The 17,934-nt window shown below is 38.4% G+C and overlaps 1 protein-coding gene across 1 annotated transcript in view; it reads right to left on the bottom strand.

Annotated features, from left to right (window-relative positions):
* Positions 1-11,024: 11,024 nt before the first annotated feature.
* The window catches only part of tbc1d16 (TBC1 domain family, member 16), a 32,665-nt gene continuing 25,755 nt past the window's right edge, over positions 11,025-17,934 (bottom strand). The window contains exons 9-12 of the mRNA XM_056272070.1: positions 16,204-16,390; positions 13,978-14,157; positions 12,822-12,968; positions 11,025-11,841 (exon numbers count right to left, since the gene is read on the bottom strand). Coding sequence (XP_056128045.1) covers positions 11,575-11,841; positions 12,822-12,968; positions 13,978-14,157; positions 16,204-16,390 — 781 coding nt within the window. The 3' untranslated portion in view covers positions 11,025-11,574. The remainder of the gene's footprint in view (positions 11,842-12,821; positions 12,969-13,977; positions 14,158-16,203; positions 16,391-17,934) is intronic.

The following is a 17,934-nucleotide window of genomic DNA, read 5'->3' as shown; positions in this document are numbered from 1 at the left end:
TTGTGTTTAGACAACGCGTTAGGATTTTGTACTGTTAAGTTGAGGCATAGTTATGTTGACCTTACTAGAAAAAAACATTTCAAGTCAACAAACACAATTATTATAAGTAAACTTAATATAAATATATTATGTAAAGTGCACAACCGTTTTTAATCATTTTTCCATCATTCTAAATCATCATGCATAATCATACGAACTTTAAAACAGGAGGATGTACAGTATGGGTGGGTCTGGGTATTTACAGGGCACTTTAACCGCTCAAGTGCTCTTGTTTATCTGACCTGATGTAAGAGTTGATCTGGGAGTTAAAAGCAGCTCCCTGGAAACCGTCGCCAAGGAAATAACCAGCTGGAAACACACCAGGACCACTGGGAACATTCTTCAGCTTAATTCTCATAAAGATTTGATACATCTCTCTGCTGTTGAGCTTAATTTTTCGTTATTGAAATTCATGAATGCTCGGGATTTATTTTAAAGCCTGTACGGTTGAATAATTAAACGTATTCTTTACTAATCCTCTTATGTGAACAACAGCAGAGCCCATCTCATCATATTAATGCGTTTTATAAGAAAAATTAAACTTTGACCCGTCTACGTTTTGTTTCTGCTCTTGATGTGAACAAGTTCACAATCTTCTACGATAATGATTATATCTATGCATTTGTATCAACACAATCCACGATAATCTTGTTTCATAAAACCAGTTCTGAACGAGAAACAAATTCATTCAAATAAATCACTAACCATGTTTTAAATTATTATTCTTAACTATGATTTCAATTAATTCAATCATTTAGTCTAAATGGTTTATTTGATGGTGATCAGTTTAAGTTTGCTATTTTGGGGTCTGTGTCAGGTTATTATAGTTATCTAAAACTAAAACCATACAAAAAAATGTTGCTTGAAATGAAATAAAATATTTTATTTAGTTGCCAAGGAAACATTTCTCATGATCATTAATTTTAACTTGATGTACTAATAGAACTAAAAATGAAATATAAATGAATAAAAACAATATAGACAGTACAAAAAAACATTTAATAAAAATGACAAAAACACCCAAAAATTACTAAAACTTTAAATATGAAATAAAAGCTATTTAAACTATTAATGAAAACTATAGACCTTATGCACCGGAGAAACTTTGAACTTTGAGAGTCTTTGAACTTCCGTTTTTTGCGGTAGCCCTGTATATTTCCAGGGCATCGCTGTCGAAGAGCAATTATCTGGTGAAGTTTACTTATTGTAGAGTTAAATAAAGTTAGCATGAGCATTGTGATGTTTGAAGCGGATGTCATAACAAATGCCAGTAGACTGGGAAGATTTTAAAACGAGCGGTTCATTCATAAATCTGTAAGATCTTGCCTTCATGCTGTGGAAAAACAAACCAGAAGACCGAACACCACGAGCGCAACGCTGAAAAGGGGCGGGGCTAAATAAGGTATAAATAACACTAAAATAACACTGTGTACAAAGGTGCAGATTAATAAGGGGCATTTTAATTTTTGACGTTGCATTCACAGAGTAAACAGCTAATTAAACACTTGGGGATTTCTGTTTTGCTCTCTCACACACATAAACACACACCACAACGTTTATTGTGTAATAGTGCAGCCTGGGATTACGAGTGGCTAAAAGCAAAGTATTCTTATGCATTAATCAGGCCGTTTAAACATACAAACCAGGGATCTTTTACAATGGTCTAAAATAATAAATGCAAAAATGCAAGATCAGAAATAAATGCTTCTATTTCATTAAGAGAGAATATCAAATGAAAAGCCAGTTTTTGTGCAAAGAAATGATAATTCTATATAATTGCTTTTTTTTATTTATTTAACCAAAAGTAAAATAAACATCATTCTGAACACATTCTCTTTTCTTTTTTCCCTCCCAAATTCCCAAGGCGACCATATCAACCTCACCCCCATCTCCCAAGGGTACATTCAGAGCATACATAGTCTAAGAGCAGTATAGATCAAAAACCAAATACAATAAATAAAAAGAAGAACATGATATATAGATCTTAAAGACGCTCCTTCATTTTTGAAATGACACCTGACCATGATGAAATAGTCCTCTGAGAAGCTCCATGTAATCTTGCCACTGAGAGCTCCATGTTCGCAATGTATGCAAAGAATGCATCCAGTGAGTCCACGCTAGAGAATGTGGGGGTTTCCAGCGCAAGGCAAGCATTTTCTTAGCGGCAGTAAGTCCACAAAAAAGTGACTTTTTCTGAGTTAAAGAGAGAGTTTAAGAGGAGTCATCATTTAGAAGCAAGAGTCTCGGACAGCATGATATCTCCAACTCCAAAATGTCCTTCAACGTAATGGAAACCTGTCTCCAAAACTCATTAACTTCAGGGCAATCCCAAAACATATGCATATACACTGACCTAAAGGATTATTAGGAACACCTGTTCAATTTCTCATTAATGCAATTATCTAATCAACCAATCACATGGCAGTTGCTTCAATGCATTTAGGGGTGTGGTCCTGGTCAAGACAATCTCCTGAACTCCAAACTGAATGTCAGAATGGGAAAGAAAGGTGATTTAAGCAATTTTGAGCGTGGCATGGTTGTTGGTGCCAGACGGGCCGGTCTGAGTATTTCACAATCGGCTCAGTTACTGGGATTTTCACGCACAACCATTTCTAGGGTTTACAAAGAATGGTGTGAAAAGGGAAAAACATCCAGTATGCGGCAGTCCAGTGGGCGAAAATGCCTTGTTGATGCTAGAGGTCAGAGGAGAATGGGCCGACTGATTCAAGCTGATAGAAGAGCAACTTTGACTGAAATAACCACTCGTTACAGCCGAGGTATGCAGCAAAGCATTTGTGAAGCCACAACACGCACAACCTTGAGGCGGATGGGCTACAACAGCAGAAGACCCCACCGGGTACCACTCATCTCCACTACAAATAGGAAAAAGAGGCTACAATTTGCAAGAGCTCACCAAAATTGGACAGTTGAAGACTGGAAAAATGTTGCCTGATCTGATGAGTCTCGATTTCTGTTGAGACATTCAGATGGTAGAGTCAGAATTTGGCGTAAACAGAATGAGAACATGGATCCATCATGCCTTGTTACCACTGTGCAGGCTGGTGGTGGTGGTGTAATGGTGTGGGGGATGTTTTTTTGGCACACTTTAGGCCCCTTAGTGATCTCAACCCAATAGAGCATCTTTGGGATGTGGTGGAACGGGAGCTTCGTGCCCTGGATGTGCATCCCACAAATCTCCATCAACTGCAAGATGCTATCCTATCAATATGGGCCAACATTTCTAAAGAATGCTTTCAGCACCTTGTTGAATCAAGGCCACGCAGAATTAAGGCAGTTCTGAAGGCGAAAGGGGGTCAAACACAGTATTAGTATGGTGTTCCTAATAATCATTTAGGTGAGTGTATGTGCCTATGCACCCACTAGAGCACAAGTCACATTTAGGGGAGGTGGAAAGCTTCATTAAATGACGCTTCCTGGGAGTGAGATAAATCCTCTGAATCATCTTGAAATGAATCAATTGATGATTAGGATTTTTTAGAAACATGTTTGAGGTTAGCCCATATTGAGTCCCAACATATTTCAATACTGTCCTCTGAATCAGTCCCATAAATATCTCTGTGCCAAATGTCTACCACCGGTAACCTTTTATAAGAAGCTTCCAAAAACAACAGGTACAGTGAAGAAACCATCCCCCTTGTGTTTCCAAATGAAGTAAGCAACTTATGTAGAGTAAGACTAGGAATACTAGAACCCCAAGGAACCCCATTTGGTCGCATGGCAGATCTCAGGCGCAGATAAAAGAAAAATGAAGTGCCTGGTAAATTATATTCTGCACGTAGACCATTAAACATGCGTAAACCACTGTCCCTCCAAACATCAGCCAAAACATTAATCCCTCTATCACTCCAATCTGGGAAAACAAAAGGCTTATTGCCCGATAGAAGACTATGATTACGAAATAATGGAGAATGAGAATGCCATTTATGGTCATCGTGGGAGAACTTTGAAGCCACCAGCCAGGTAGAAAGAAGATAAGCTATTATTGGGCCAAAATGCTGCTTCGCACTTTTTAACGGAATGTTGCAATAAATCAAATCCTGTAGTCTATAAGGTAAGGCCAGATTAAATTCAATCGGTTGCCAAGATACAACAGAGCCAGGATTCAACCAGACTGTAAGAGGACGTAATGTAAAAGCTCAATGATTTAGCCTAAAGTCCAGTTAAAGCAAGACCGCCGGCATCCTTGCAACGTTGCAGTGTTGAATACTTTATACGGGGGGACTTGCCGTTCCATGTGAATTTAGAAACTAGTTTTTGCAGTTTAGACCAGAAATCTAAGGGTGGTGACAAAGGTATCATAGCAAAGAAAAAATGTATGTGAGGCAAGATGTCCATTTTGATGACAGAAATTCGAGCTTGTAAAGAAAACGAGTCAGGTCCATCTCCACACGATTATATATGCCCTGGAAATTTTTCAGAGCTGTTGTGTGCAGAGATGAAAATATGTCCACACCCAAATATCTAAAGCTGGTTACTATCGGTATAAAAAACAGAATTAGAGGATGAATTATTTAAATGCATCAATGAAGATTTGCTCCAATTAATCTTATACCCAGAAAATTGGCTAAAATTGTTAAATACTGACAAAATATGATGAATAGACTCAGCTGTATCACTAACATATAAAAGAATGTCATCTGCATATAACGAAATTCTATGAGAAGTGTTACTAAAACTTATAGGACTAACCAAGGAATGCTGACGGATTTTCTGTGCAAGAGGCTCAAGAGAGAGTGCAAACGAGAGTGGTGAGAGAGGGCATCCCTGACGAGTCCCACGTAATATAGAAAACTTTGGAGAGGTGATGCCCCCTGTCATAACCACAGCGAAAGGATTGGCATATAATACTTTAATCATATTAATATAATTTCTGCCTAAACCAAGGCGCTCCAAAACTGACCAAAGGTAATGCCATTCAAGCCGGATAATTCTATAATTGCTGCATGACCACACTGTTTTTTTTTCTGACTTTACCATCCTATCCCTATATATATATATATATATATTATATATATATACACTCACCGGCCACTTTATTAGGTACCCCATGCTAGTAACAGGTTGGACCCCCTTTTGCCTTCAGAACTGCCTCAATTCTTCGTGGCATAGATTCAACAAGGTGCTGGAAGCATTCCTCAGGGAGTTTGGTCCATATTGACATGATGGCATCACACAGTTGCCGCAGATTTGTCGGCTGCACATCCATGATGCGAATCTCCCGTTCCACCACATCCCAAAGATGCTCTATTGGGTTGAGATCTGGTGACTGTGGAGGCCATTTTAGTACAGTGAACTCATTGTCATGTTCAAGAAACCAATTTGAAATGATTAGAGCTTTGTGACATGGTGGAAGTAGCCATCAGAGGATGGGTACATGGTGGCCATAAAGGGATGGACATGGTCAGAAACAATGCTCAGGTAGGCCGTGGCATTTAAACGATGCCCAATTGGCACTAAGGGGCCTAAAGTGTGCCAGGAAAACATCCCCCACACCATTACACCACCACCACCAGCCTGCACAGTGGTAACAAGGCATGATGGTTCCATGTTCTCATTCTGTTTACGCCAAATTCTGACTCTAACATCTGAATGTCTCAACAGAAATCGAGACTCATCAGACCAGGCAACATTTTTCCAGTCTTCAACTGTTCAATTTTGGTGAGCTCTTGCAAATTGTAGCCTCTTTTTCCTATTTGTAGTGGAGATGAGTGGTACCCGGTGGAGTCTTCTGCTGTTGTAGCCCATCCGCCTCAAGGTTGTGCGTGTTGTGGCTTCACAAATGCTTTGCTGCATACCTCGGTTGTAACGAGTGGTTATTTCTGTCACTGTTGCCCTTCTATCAGCTCGAACCAGTCTGGCCATTCTCCTCTGACCTCTGGCATCAACAAGGCATTTCCGCCCACAGAACTGCCGCTCACTGGATGTTTTTTCTTTTTCGGACCATTCTCTGTAAACCCTAGAGATGGTTGTGCGTGAAAATCCCAGTAGATTAGCAGTTTCTGAAATACTCAGACCAGCCCTTCTGGCACCAACAATCATGCCACGTTCAAAGTCACTCAAATCAACTTTCTTCCCCATACTGATGCTTGGTTTGAACTGCAGGAGATTGTCTTGACCATGTCTACATGCCTAAATGCACTGAGTTGCCGCCATGTGATTGGCTGCTTAGAAATTAAGTGTTAACGAGCAGTTGGACAGGTGTACCTAATAAAGTGGCCGGTGAGTGTATATATAGGGATGGCCCATCTTGCTGTCAGTCAACTCATGGCTGGTCCAAATGACCTGGGTTTATTAGCACAGCAGCTTGCTGCAGGTGGGCCAGCCTGGCCCTGATAATTGATAATTAGGGACAATAAGTCAGTGCAGTTTCACCATAGGGGGCTCATCTGCAACCTGCCCTGCCATTCAAAGACAGCAGAGGAGACACAGCGACAGGTCTGAGGGACACCTGCGACGGGGAAACCAAATACTAAAAGTAGGTCAGGGTGGAAATCACACGTGCACACACACACACACACACTAAAAGCCACTTTCATAAGGTCTGACATTTTTTCAAAAAAGCTTTTTTCGTGATAATCCATGACAAATGCAATATTAAAGCTGTAATGTTGAGCGAGTACACAGGTTTCATTTAATAAAAGCAACATGATCCCTCTAGGAATACAATCAAGGATGGACGTGAAATGGCTTATGATATCTTCACGTTGTTACCCAGGTCGTGTTTTTATCAGATTTAGCTTTCCTGAAATAGCTCACTCACAGGAAATGGAAAAGGTATTCTTGGAAAGCCATTATGGAAAGCCAAAGGAAATTAAAGGTTATCCCAAACCTCCAACCTGTATATTTGAACAGTACATTGGCTAAATGCTCATATTAGCTGTCATTATCTGGGTCTTTAGTTGGGTAAGTGTTTGCTTTTGTGTGTGTGTGTGTTCATGTTTGTTCATTGCCATTATGTGTTCTGACGTTTTTGCAAGTCAACGGAAACCAAATGACACAAGCTAATTTGCTAGTTTGCAAATAAACTGCCCGCAACACATAAAAACAGCAAACCAACCTACAAGCTTAAAAGATAGAATTTCATGATCATACAGACTGTTATGATCTTCCTTTTTGCTAAGACAAACAAACACAAACATAAACAAATTATTTAGAGTTATCCGAGTAAAATAGCTTCAGGAAAAAATGTAGGGTGGAACTTGATTTTGTCCATCAGGAATTGATTGGATGATTGTGGTTTGCTATTGGTCGATCTCATGTGAGTGACAGTTGGCCCCGCCCTCACGCCAATAAATACGTCATCAGAGAAGAGATGATAAGAGGGAGCTAGGTGAAGTTATATTGATTAAAAACTACGCGGACACATTAATTTAAAAAAAATAATGATGTCCACAGATAAATAATTTAATATAGCCTAATAAATACTGTTTAAAATTAAATTAAAACAAACAAACAAACAAAAATTGTCCATTTTTATTTCATGCTTACATTAAACGAAACGTGTTCTGTGTGTCGCGGTATAAGACTGATTAATTGGCCAGAAATAAATAATCTCTTTCAGGAGCATCACCCTTAGATGAAAAATCTTTTTCACAAATAAGCAGTAATTTCCTTAATATGCGTCATTTGATGTTGCTAAAACAGGAGATGGAAGCAGACATGATATTCTCCCGATCAACAGTAGCTAAATGAAACTGTAGCGCAATCAGCAACAGCTTCGACGCATTAAAACAAAACTGTAAAGCAGAAGGCATATGACATAAATGGAAAGCGGCTCAGCACACTCTTGCACATCCTCTAATTATTTCATTAGCCTTTTTAGATCTCTCGGCACGGCAGTGCCTAAATGCTCGCTGGGACTCGAGAGAGCAGCAGCCCAGTCGCCTAATGGCTAAACGAAAGCCCATAATGTCCGTCATTTACGGAGACTGCATGTTGAGAGGCAGAGCTGGTCTTAAAGAGACGAATGTTACCTTTTGACAGCAATTTGCCGATATCTGCCTTTAAAAGAGGCTCTGGGGACCCGCAAAGACGCCAGGCACCTTCACGTTCATGCACTCGCACTCAACCGCGCGGTGTCTAATCTCTGAGTGCGCGCGCCACGCTCTCTTTCAACCGCCATCACTAGATAAACTAATTAAAGTCAAACTCCCTCTTGGGTTTTTGGATTTAAGCTCATTCTGTTCTGGAGAGGAAGATTAAGACCTTCTGCAACATTTCACAACAAAAACACACACACCAATGCAAATCGCAATTTTTAGGATTTATATATTAGGCTATGCATATAGGCCTACATAATATGTGTATTATTAATATGTATATGATGTAGGCTATGCTCAGTTGGTAATTCATTCATTTTAACTCTAATAATGTATACAATATTTTAAAAGTAGGCTAACATTCTAGGTTAAACAAAGACAGGCTGTAAAAAAGTTGCTCTCTTAAAGGGTTAGTTCACCCAAAAATGAAAATTCTGTCAGTATTTACTCACCCTCATGTTGTTCCAACCCTGTAAGACCTTCGTTCATCTTCGGAACACGAATTAAGATATTTTTGATGAAATCTGAGAGCTGGATCACTCCTCCATACTAGTCCATAGGCTTCTTCAGGGATTGAACTTGCCGGCCTCGAAAAGTTATTAAAGACATCATTAAAATAGTCCAAGTGACTACAGCGGCTCAATCTTAAGTTTATCAAGCGACGAGAATACTTTTTGTGCGCAAAAACAAACAAAAATAAAGACTTTATTTCAACTATTCATTTCCTTCTCTTTGGGCCTCTAGTCAGTTAGGCTCACTATTGGCCGACGCTGGTCATGTGCGTGACGCGTGTGACGTACAACAACAGAAGCTTACGCTATTACACTAGTGAACTGACTCGAGGCCCACAGAGAAGGAAATGAATAGTTGAAATAAAGTCGTTATTTTTGTTGTTTTTTTTGCGCACAAAAAGTATTCTCGTCGCTTGATAAACTTAAGATTGAGCCGCTGTAGTCACTTGGACTATTTTAACGATGTCTTTAATAACTTTTCGAGGCCGGCAAGTTCAATCCCTGAAGAAGCCTATGGACTAGTATGGAGGAGTGATCCAGCTCTCAGATTTCATCAAAAATATCTTAATTCGTGTTCCGAAGATGAACGAAGGTCTTACGGGGTTGGAACAACATGAGGGTGAGTAATTACTGACAGAATTTTCATTTTTGGGTGAACTAACCCTTTAAAGTCTTCCTCTGGTGAAAATCAAGCTTTTAATGTTGTTTATATCTCTATCTGGTGTTTTTAATATGTTTTAAGACAAACCATGTGCAAATTCTTAAGTCAACACTATTGCATATTTTCTCTTTAAAACTGTGGAGAACCAGAGACAGTCTCAAAAACAGGTATGGAATTGCTGGTGTTTCTGACGTCAAAAACTACATCGTAACCAATCACGTCAATGTGTGATCATCAACAAGTGGATCTCTGAGCTGGGCTGCATTCCAGTCCAAAATTGGGGTTCCACTACAGGCGGAACCTTTGCAATAGGCTGAAATGGAAAGTGCTAAGCCTTTGATCACATAGAATCCACTATGGGGTTGATTTATCATTATTTTTTTCCCCCTTACAAAATAGTTTAATGCAGCATTCTTTATGTTTATAGGTGTGTTTTAGTTGTTTAAATATATATATTTTAAATAATTAATATGTCATAGAGTTGTTTGTGGTGGGAAAATTAAACACAATATGCGTTGACCGCAAGATATAACCCCCCCAATATTTAAATCTATGCATTACAACCCCCCCCATTATTTATACCATGATCACAATATCAGGAGGCATACCCAAACTTCAACCCCCCCAATGTTCAAACCAAATCTACGCCCTTGCGTTGACGTCACAATCGTGTTGCATTGTAGTATATGGAGCTGCCTGAAGTGTACATATGAAGTAGACTCGCTCCCTCTGTCAAAATCGAGGGAGCGAGGGTCTGTCCATATCGGAGTTGAACGCACTTCAAAATGGCGGCAGGGATTCCCCGAGGGGAAGTGCTTAGGGAAGTTCGCAAGTGCATGTCTAAAAGTGGACTGGAACGCAGCCCTGGTGTGAGTGAGTGGAGGCGGGGCTAATTTGCATATTCATTGAACTCCATATACTAAATGAGGCAAGGGTGTAGAGTTACATTCAAGAAATTTTAAGGCATGAAGGATTTTCTTTTAAGGAATTTTTTTTAAAATATGTAGCCTAATTTTGGTTTTAAGTTTTAAGGGATAAAATTATTGACTACAGGGGGACTTTAAAGTTAAGTACAATCAACTTGTATGTTTAAGTCAACTTAAACAGACTTAATCTTGTAACTTATAAAAAAGTTGAAAATTGCTTAACTTATTTTGATGAGTTAAAGCAATGTAAAAACATACTGTCATAACTTAACCTATCGATTATATAATTTTTACAGTGTACTTGTGACATGTTTGATTATCACAAAAAAATTATAAATGAGGCCCTTACAATGAAAGTAAATGGGGCCAGTTCATTTAAACTTCAAAATACTGTTTCAAAATAGCCACAAAATGTAAACAATGTCCATGATAATATGATTTTAATGTGAAAGAAAAATTCTTAATGCAACTCAAACCCTAATGGACTTTTTTTTTTCTTTTTTTTTTGCTTTTATAAAATTATAAGCTTCATTCTTAAATATTTCATTTAATAGTTTTCCCAGCTAAACACAGAACGTCCATAAGATTGGCCCAAAACATGTGACTTTAATAGTACGACTTTATGGAAAAAGGTTTCTTCAAATTACTAATGACATTTTTTTCGGCTTCCACCTCAATTTTGAAAGAAAACAAGAGATGTCAACTGTTTGTTGTTGTTGTGGTAATCAAAATTATGCCACAAATGCTGTAGATTGAGCTCAACTTGGACCCTATTCCTTTAACCTATTCCCCACCCCACCCCTCCCTCAATGAGAAGAGAAATATATTTTCTCATCTATATATCATATTTATTGTGAGGATATGAAAGGCATAGATGATCGTAAATATCAGAGAGCCTCTGATAACAGCATCCCACTTCATTTTGGATGATGGTTTGTTTCATAGTTAAGGAGTGCACACAATAGAAACAAAAATAAGTGATCAAACCCAAACTAAACTGAAAACACAAACTTCCTTCGACATACCACACACACAAACATTAACACATGCATACATAGTAGATATAAAAAACAAAGGCAAAAACATTCTGAGATGTCAGTTTGCTAGATGTGACTTCATGAAAGATGGATGAAGACTTACACTTGATTGTTTGTGATAATTGTACTTTCGAATTATTGATGTGACACAAGTTAATGATGTTCCTCAACCTCCAAAAGAGGTCGTCGACATGGGTACCCCAGAACGCATCGGTGCACGAGGCAGTGTTTCACACCAGACGTCGAGTACAGCTGTGACGAACCTGAAATTCCAGCACTCTGAATGGCGGCTCAGAGGCTAAGCCTTATGGGTAACAGCGTTCCTGAGGCGTGCTCGAGTCAAGAGTGCTTGCGGAAAGTGAAAATGTCTCGTGTCTTGGAGCCCCTCTTGCCCTGCTTAGGCTGGTTGGGGCTGGGTAAGGGTGGGCTCTCGGGGGTGGCGGTGCCTCCATAGGGGCAGCTCTGAGAGTCGGGATGCTCTCCGGAACATTCTATGGCCGGGATGTAACGGCTATCCCACATTCCGGGCCCGCACAGTTTACACAGGTCGTGCAAGCTGCAGGGAACTCTGGGAAGAAGGCGGAACTGGTAGAGCAGACTACGTGCCTAAGATTAGAGACAATGAGAGAAAAAGACAAAGAGAAAGAGAGGGAATTGCAAAAAATACCAGACAAAAACAGGTCCAATTTTTTTTTTTATATTATATTATTATGACAAATGCATAAATGTAAATAAATAAATAAAATGTGCAAAATAAATTATTAAATTAATGTTCAATCTACATATCAAGAGATAACTTGTCGAGTTAACTCATTCAGTAATCATTTCAGTGCCTCATTAAAATAAATAATTCACCTAAACATATGACTTCATCATAATTTACTAACTCTTATGTCGTTCCAAACTTGCTTTCTTTCTTGCGTGGAACACAAAAGGATATTTTTAAGTTGCTCTCTGAATTCTTTTTCTTTTTCCTTTCTGTAGTTTTTATATTTTACTATTAGACTATATTATTTATATTATTATTCGACTTCCTTTTATTCAGGAAAGAAACCTGAGATTAATTATTAATAAAAGATTAATAATGTATGAATAAATAAATAAATACTAATATTGAAGATCAATCAATCAATGAATAAATAAATAAAAATACTAATATTGAACTATCAATCAATTAATAAATAAATACTAAGAAACGCTGAAATATTGAAAACAGTAGCCAGAATCTTTTTTTCTTTTTTTTTCTTAACTTTTTTTATGTGTTCCACTGAATAATACAGAAAATAATACAGGATTTATTTTTGGGCGAACAATTTCTTGAACGTATTTTCAGTTGCTCAACCTAGTCTGCTTGTTGGTAATATGAGGTGCGACTGCTTCTATCATAATCACTATTAATCACACTCTTGAGAGATGACACCATGTTGGTTTGGACACCAAAACTGGTTTGGCATGCTAACATTTGTTGCTGTGAGAAAAATACGTTTTGTATGCAGCAGTAGAGAGATGCATCACCTCAGCATGACAAAAGACACAGCATACATAACCATGAGGAGCTCTGTCAGTGTGCATGTGTGTGTTCATACCTTCCTCAGCACCAGTTCTCCATTCATGTGCATGGAGAGGTTACTAAAGTGCAGCAGCATTTGATCTGTAGCAAGGTGCTGCTCTGTGACATCATCACCATACAGCACAATGATGGCTACACACAGGAACAGGTGGAAGTAGTCCGTCTGTCAGAGAACACAGAAAACATACAATTGCAAACCCTGCACCAAACACTGAGCGAAAACAACCAATTAAAAGACAGATTGCATAAGCTAGACCAATCACGAAGGCCAAATGAGCCAATTAAAAAGCAGTAAATGCTGACATGCAAATGAGGGGCCAACACGGAGACAAACCACTTTGCTCCCCAAAATCACCTCGTTATTACCATGCCAATGTATGCAAATGGATTCTGTGGAAGCATGATAATTAGCATCTCATCTTCATTAGACACTCTGCAGATCCTTAAAATGATACAGACACCCATTTGTTTATCTGAAGGGGAAGAATTAGCATGTTCCCCTGTTTTGTCCAACGGAAGTGCATTTAAGGAACAACTTAGTCTTGCTTTCCATGGCGTCATTTCCACATCATGCACTGGTTTAAAACCTTCCCCAAAAATCTCCCAGAATTTTTACAGTAAGAATCATAAAAGAGAAATAAACTTCTGCAGTCAAAAACAGTCAGTTCAGTTCTCATTTCTTTTGAAACCATTACCACATAATACGTAACATTTAACCTAGGAAAACTTTTCAACACCATCTTTACTTTTTTATGCACGTTCTGCTGAATTAATTGTCATCAAGATAATATTATGAAGAATGGGTTGAAACAGTGCACCAGAAATGCATTTTATTACAGAAATACATTACATAAAGCAATGTTATTTTACTAAGGTCTTTGAATGAAAATGGGACATGTACTGTTATAATATACAACTATAATAATATTGTGTGAAATCTGTTACGCTCACTGGAGCCCCATCATGGACTGAACATCTCTGAAACAAACTAAACCTGGAACAGGAGCTGCCCCGGAGCAGGTTTTTGTTCAGAGAGTTGCTATGGCTACTTTACCCTGAAAGATACCTTCGTTTTTGGAATGAAAGTTGAGGTTATCGTTTACTCTGAGTAAACTTACCCGGGTATGCTGCATAGTCACCTTATTTCTGGAATACCCCCCAGTGTGCTGTACCTGATAGTGTGCCCAGCAGGCCTCCCACATGCGCAGGGCTTCGGCATCAGGGAACTCGCGTTTGAAACACAAGAGAACCCAACGGTGGCAAAACAGCAACTGAAGCCCATCCTCACCCAACCGGGTCAGATGCTGGTGGAAGCGAGGCAGCATCAACCGCAAGAGCTCCCTTAGGTACATCTGGACACACATATGCAGATTGTCATGAAAAAAAAAAGAAGAAAAAAAAGAAAAGAGCTTTGGGTAAATGTGTCATTCTGGCTCTTTTGGACCTTAGTGCAGCCTACGACACAATTGATCATTCAATACTTAGAAAACGTTTTGAGCAGTACTTTGGCATTAGGGGATCAGCTTTAAATGGGGTTTCATCCTATCTTAAGGGGAGAACTTATTCAGAAGCTATTGAAAACCTTTCCTCATTTTTCTTCCTTGTACATGTGGTGTGGTGTGCAGCAGGGTTCTATTCTAGGCCCCGTTTGGTTCTCCCTGTATCTGCTCCCATTAGCCAATATTTTCCATAAGCATCAGACTTCATATCATTGATATGTAGACAATATTCAGCTTTACCCTCTGCTAAAATCAGATGAGAACATGACGAGAACATGATGGCGAAAAAAACAACAACTGAAGTGTTAGGATATTGGTACGTTCAGATGGACCAAAAACTTTCTAAATGTCTTAGCCCTACAATCAACACTGTACGTTGTCAAGCAAGAAATTTTTAAGGAATTTTTGACTCAACACTCAAATTTGAAAAACAAATAAATTCAGTTTTTAAATAAGCATTTTTTCAGCTTAGGCGATTGCCAAAATTAAATCTTTCCTTCCATTTAAGGACTTAGAAACTGTTATCCATTTAGCCAGCTATTGCAATTCATTGTATTTAGGAGTCTCTCAATCTTGTCTTTCTCTTCTCCAGTTGGTCCAAAATGCTGCGGCCAGACTTTTAATGAGTACAAGAAAGTGGGAACGTATTACACCTGTATTAGCTAGTTTGCATTGGCTCCCCGTTAAGTATCGAATCCAATTTAAGACTTTTTGTTTATAGTCCTTGAATGGTTTGGCACCACACTATTTATCTTATCTTCTTAGATAAATATCTTCTATTTACCATCAGACCAATAGGTCTTTAACCCTCATGTGGTCTTCGGGTCATTTTGACCCGGAGAAGATTTTATTTTTCCCAAAAATACTAGCTAATGTTATCGCATTGGACTGAAACTTAGTGACTTTGTTCCCAAAGGGTATAACTACTTCTCAAATGTTTTTTGAAAAATTTCGAACTTTTTTAAGGGGGGGTTTGTTACCTTGTTACACTTGTGGTCTTCCCGGGTCAAAATGACCGGCCTATAAAAAATAGCTTATAAATCACTCATTATACCATATTTTCACCAAATCTTGGATTCAATCTTTTTGTCGACTTGTTCTCGTTCAATTAGGACTGATTTTGTATTTTCATTTGCATCTGATTAATCGTGGGCTTCATTTATCTAAGAGTAGGCATCTCACTTTTTGAGTAAAAAAAATGGTCTTCCCGGGTCAAATAATGCTTTTCTCACTCAAAAACTAAGGTGCATAAGCTCGGATAAATGACTCCTACAATTAAACCATTTGAAAATTAAATACAAAACCAGTCCTAATTGAAAGAGAACAAGTTGACAAAAAGATTGAATCCAAGATTGGGTGAAAATATCGTATAATGAGTGATTTATAAGCTATTTTTTATAGGCCGGTCATTTTGACCCGGGAAGACCACAGGTGTTATAGGGTTTTGAACACCACATGAGGGTTAAGGTCATCCAATGTCTCTACCTACAGTAAGACGTGTTTAAACTTAAGGGGGATCATTTTCGGTGGCAGCACCTCAATTATGGAATAGCTTGCCCTCATACTTACAATCTTCCTCTTCTATACAAGTTTAAAATCTTTGCTTTAGATGTATCTTTCTACATTGGCTTATGAGTTAGATTAACAAGTCAACTCAACTCAAGCTAAAAAAAAAACATAAAACCTCAAATACACCACTTAAATATTTCTAGAATGTTGTACTGACCAATGAAAAGAGAATATCTATGTGATGTAACTTAACAATAGGAAATAACATGCAAAATTGATTTACATAACCATTATAACAATAATAATATTTACTCTTAAATCACAACTATATAAGAGAGAACATGTGAATTATCCATTGACTAGGCGGTTGCACGTGTGAGAGATCCTCACCAGCTGCCTCTCCATATCCTCATCTCTAGGGGAACTGATGAAGATGGTGTTCTCCATGAGACCCACGAAGCACCAGAACGTGTCGCTCTCATCCTGGATCTCCGTCAGAAGAGGAGCCACCAGATCTGACATGCCCTGACAGTAGCCCATGTCTGGGTTAAACACAGCATAGTTCAACAGGATACGTCTGGGGGAGAGAGATGAAAAAATATAACTTCAGTGAACCTTATTTAAATAAATAATCATCTAAAACAAGCACATGCTTTTTGTTGAATCAATTATTATGTATCATTAATGGAATCCCACAGATTTATTACATAGTACACTGAAACAGCCATAACCAAACATGAAAATATAGATCTAATTTATAGTCACAGTGGCCTCAAATTGTATTTGGACACTAAGATAATTAGATAACATAATCTGATTATTACAAAGTCATAAATACCAATAATTGAATCCTTATTAAGTCTATCTATAATCTAATCTAATCTAATCTAATATATAATAATGGCATTTTAAAGTATGACTAAGCAGCTTCAATTCTAGAAAATTCTGTCAACATGATGTTTTCAAATATAAACAGTAACACTTTACAATAAGGTACCATTAGTTACGGTTAGTTAATGCATTAACATTAAAGGTGCTCTACGTAACTTTTAGCGGCCTCTAGTGGTGATGTTTCGGATTGCAACCAAATTTTACAAGAGCGCTCGTGCTCGAACTCATACACAATACCGTCTATTACGCAAATATACGGCGAATACTAGACGGATTCGGCGAGCACCGAGCTCGTTGGGACCATCTAGTCGAGCTGAAAAGAACCATATAAGTTCCATAGTTTTTGGTGGTGTTTTCGCGGAGATATTAGCCGAAAACCATCGGGCGCGCTGCAAAATTGCGGACGCCGGTGACGTCACGATCTCAAAAGAAAATCGCTCGTATCTCTGGAACGCAAAGACTGGGTGGGCTCGTTCGAAAGGCCCCGTCCAGCACTACGAACGATTAGAGTCTTGGGAATATTGATCAAAGATTGACTGAGATATAAGCCTAAAAACGTGCGCCTTTAACCCATAAACAGTATAAGAACTCCCTGACCGTCTACAATAGACTGTATATAAGGAGAGAGGCTCAGGAGCGCGCATGCACGTCACATCCGTTGGATTTCGCGGTAAATCCGACCCGGAGACTTCACATAGAAATAGGAATACTGGCCTTCAGAGGTAATAGCAAAACTCGACAAGTGGATCATTTTAATGTGTGATTACAACCCCTTCACACACAGGCAATAAAAAAAGGATTAATTTTAGTAGAAAAGTTACATAGAGCACCTTTAAGTAACATTGAGAAATACATTTGTTTCAGTATTTATTAATCTTTGTTAACTTTAGTTAATAATTATGCAACTATTCATTGTTAGTTCATGTTAACTCCGGTCTATTAAATAATATTAACAGGTGCAACTTTTGATTTTAAGATTGTATTAGTAAATGTCGAAATTAAAGCTGCAGTCTGCAGTTTTTCCTCTTTGTCGCCATCTCTGTTCGAAATCTGCAATTGCAGTTATTTGCGGAATTATCAACTTTGCGCGAGTTGTACTTCGGCACGGCACAGTGCGGATGAACACAATGTTTTGAGGAGAGTGTGCGGCTGTCAGTCACAGCGCCGGTGTGGATACTGTCATTCAGAATCACAGATTATTCTTTATGGAAGTATGACCAACATAATAAT

The sequence above is a fragment of the Rhinichthys klamathensis genome, unplaced genomic scaffold (genome assembly GCF_029890125.1).
Source record: "Rhinichthys klamathensis goyatoka isolate OS25496 unplaced genomic scaffold, OSU_Roscu_1.1 h1tg000015l_1, whole genome shotgun sequence".
Classification (NCBI taxonomy): Eukaryota; Metazoa; Chordata; class Actinopteri; order Cypriniformes; family Leuciscidae; genus Rhinichthys; species Rhinichthys klamathensis.
This window is presented reverse-complemented; position numbering and strand designations above follow the sequence as displayed.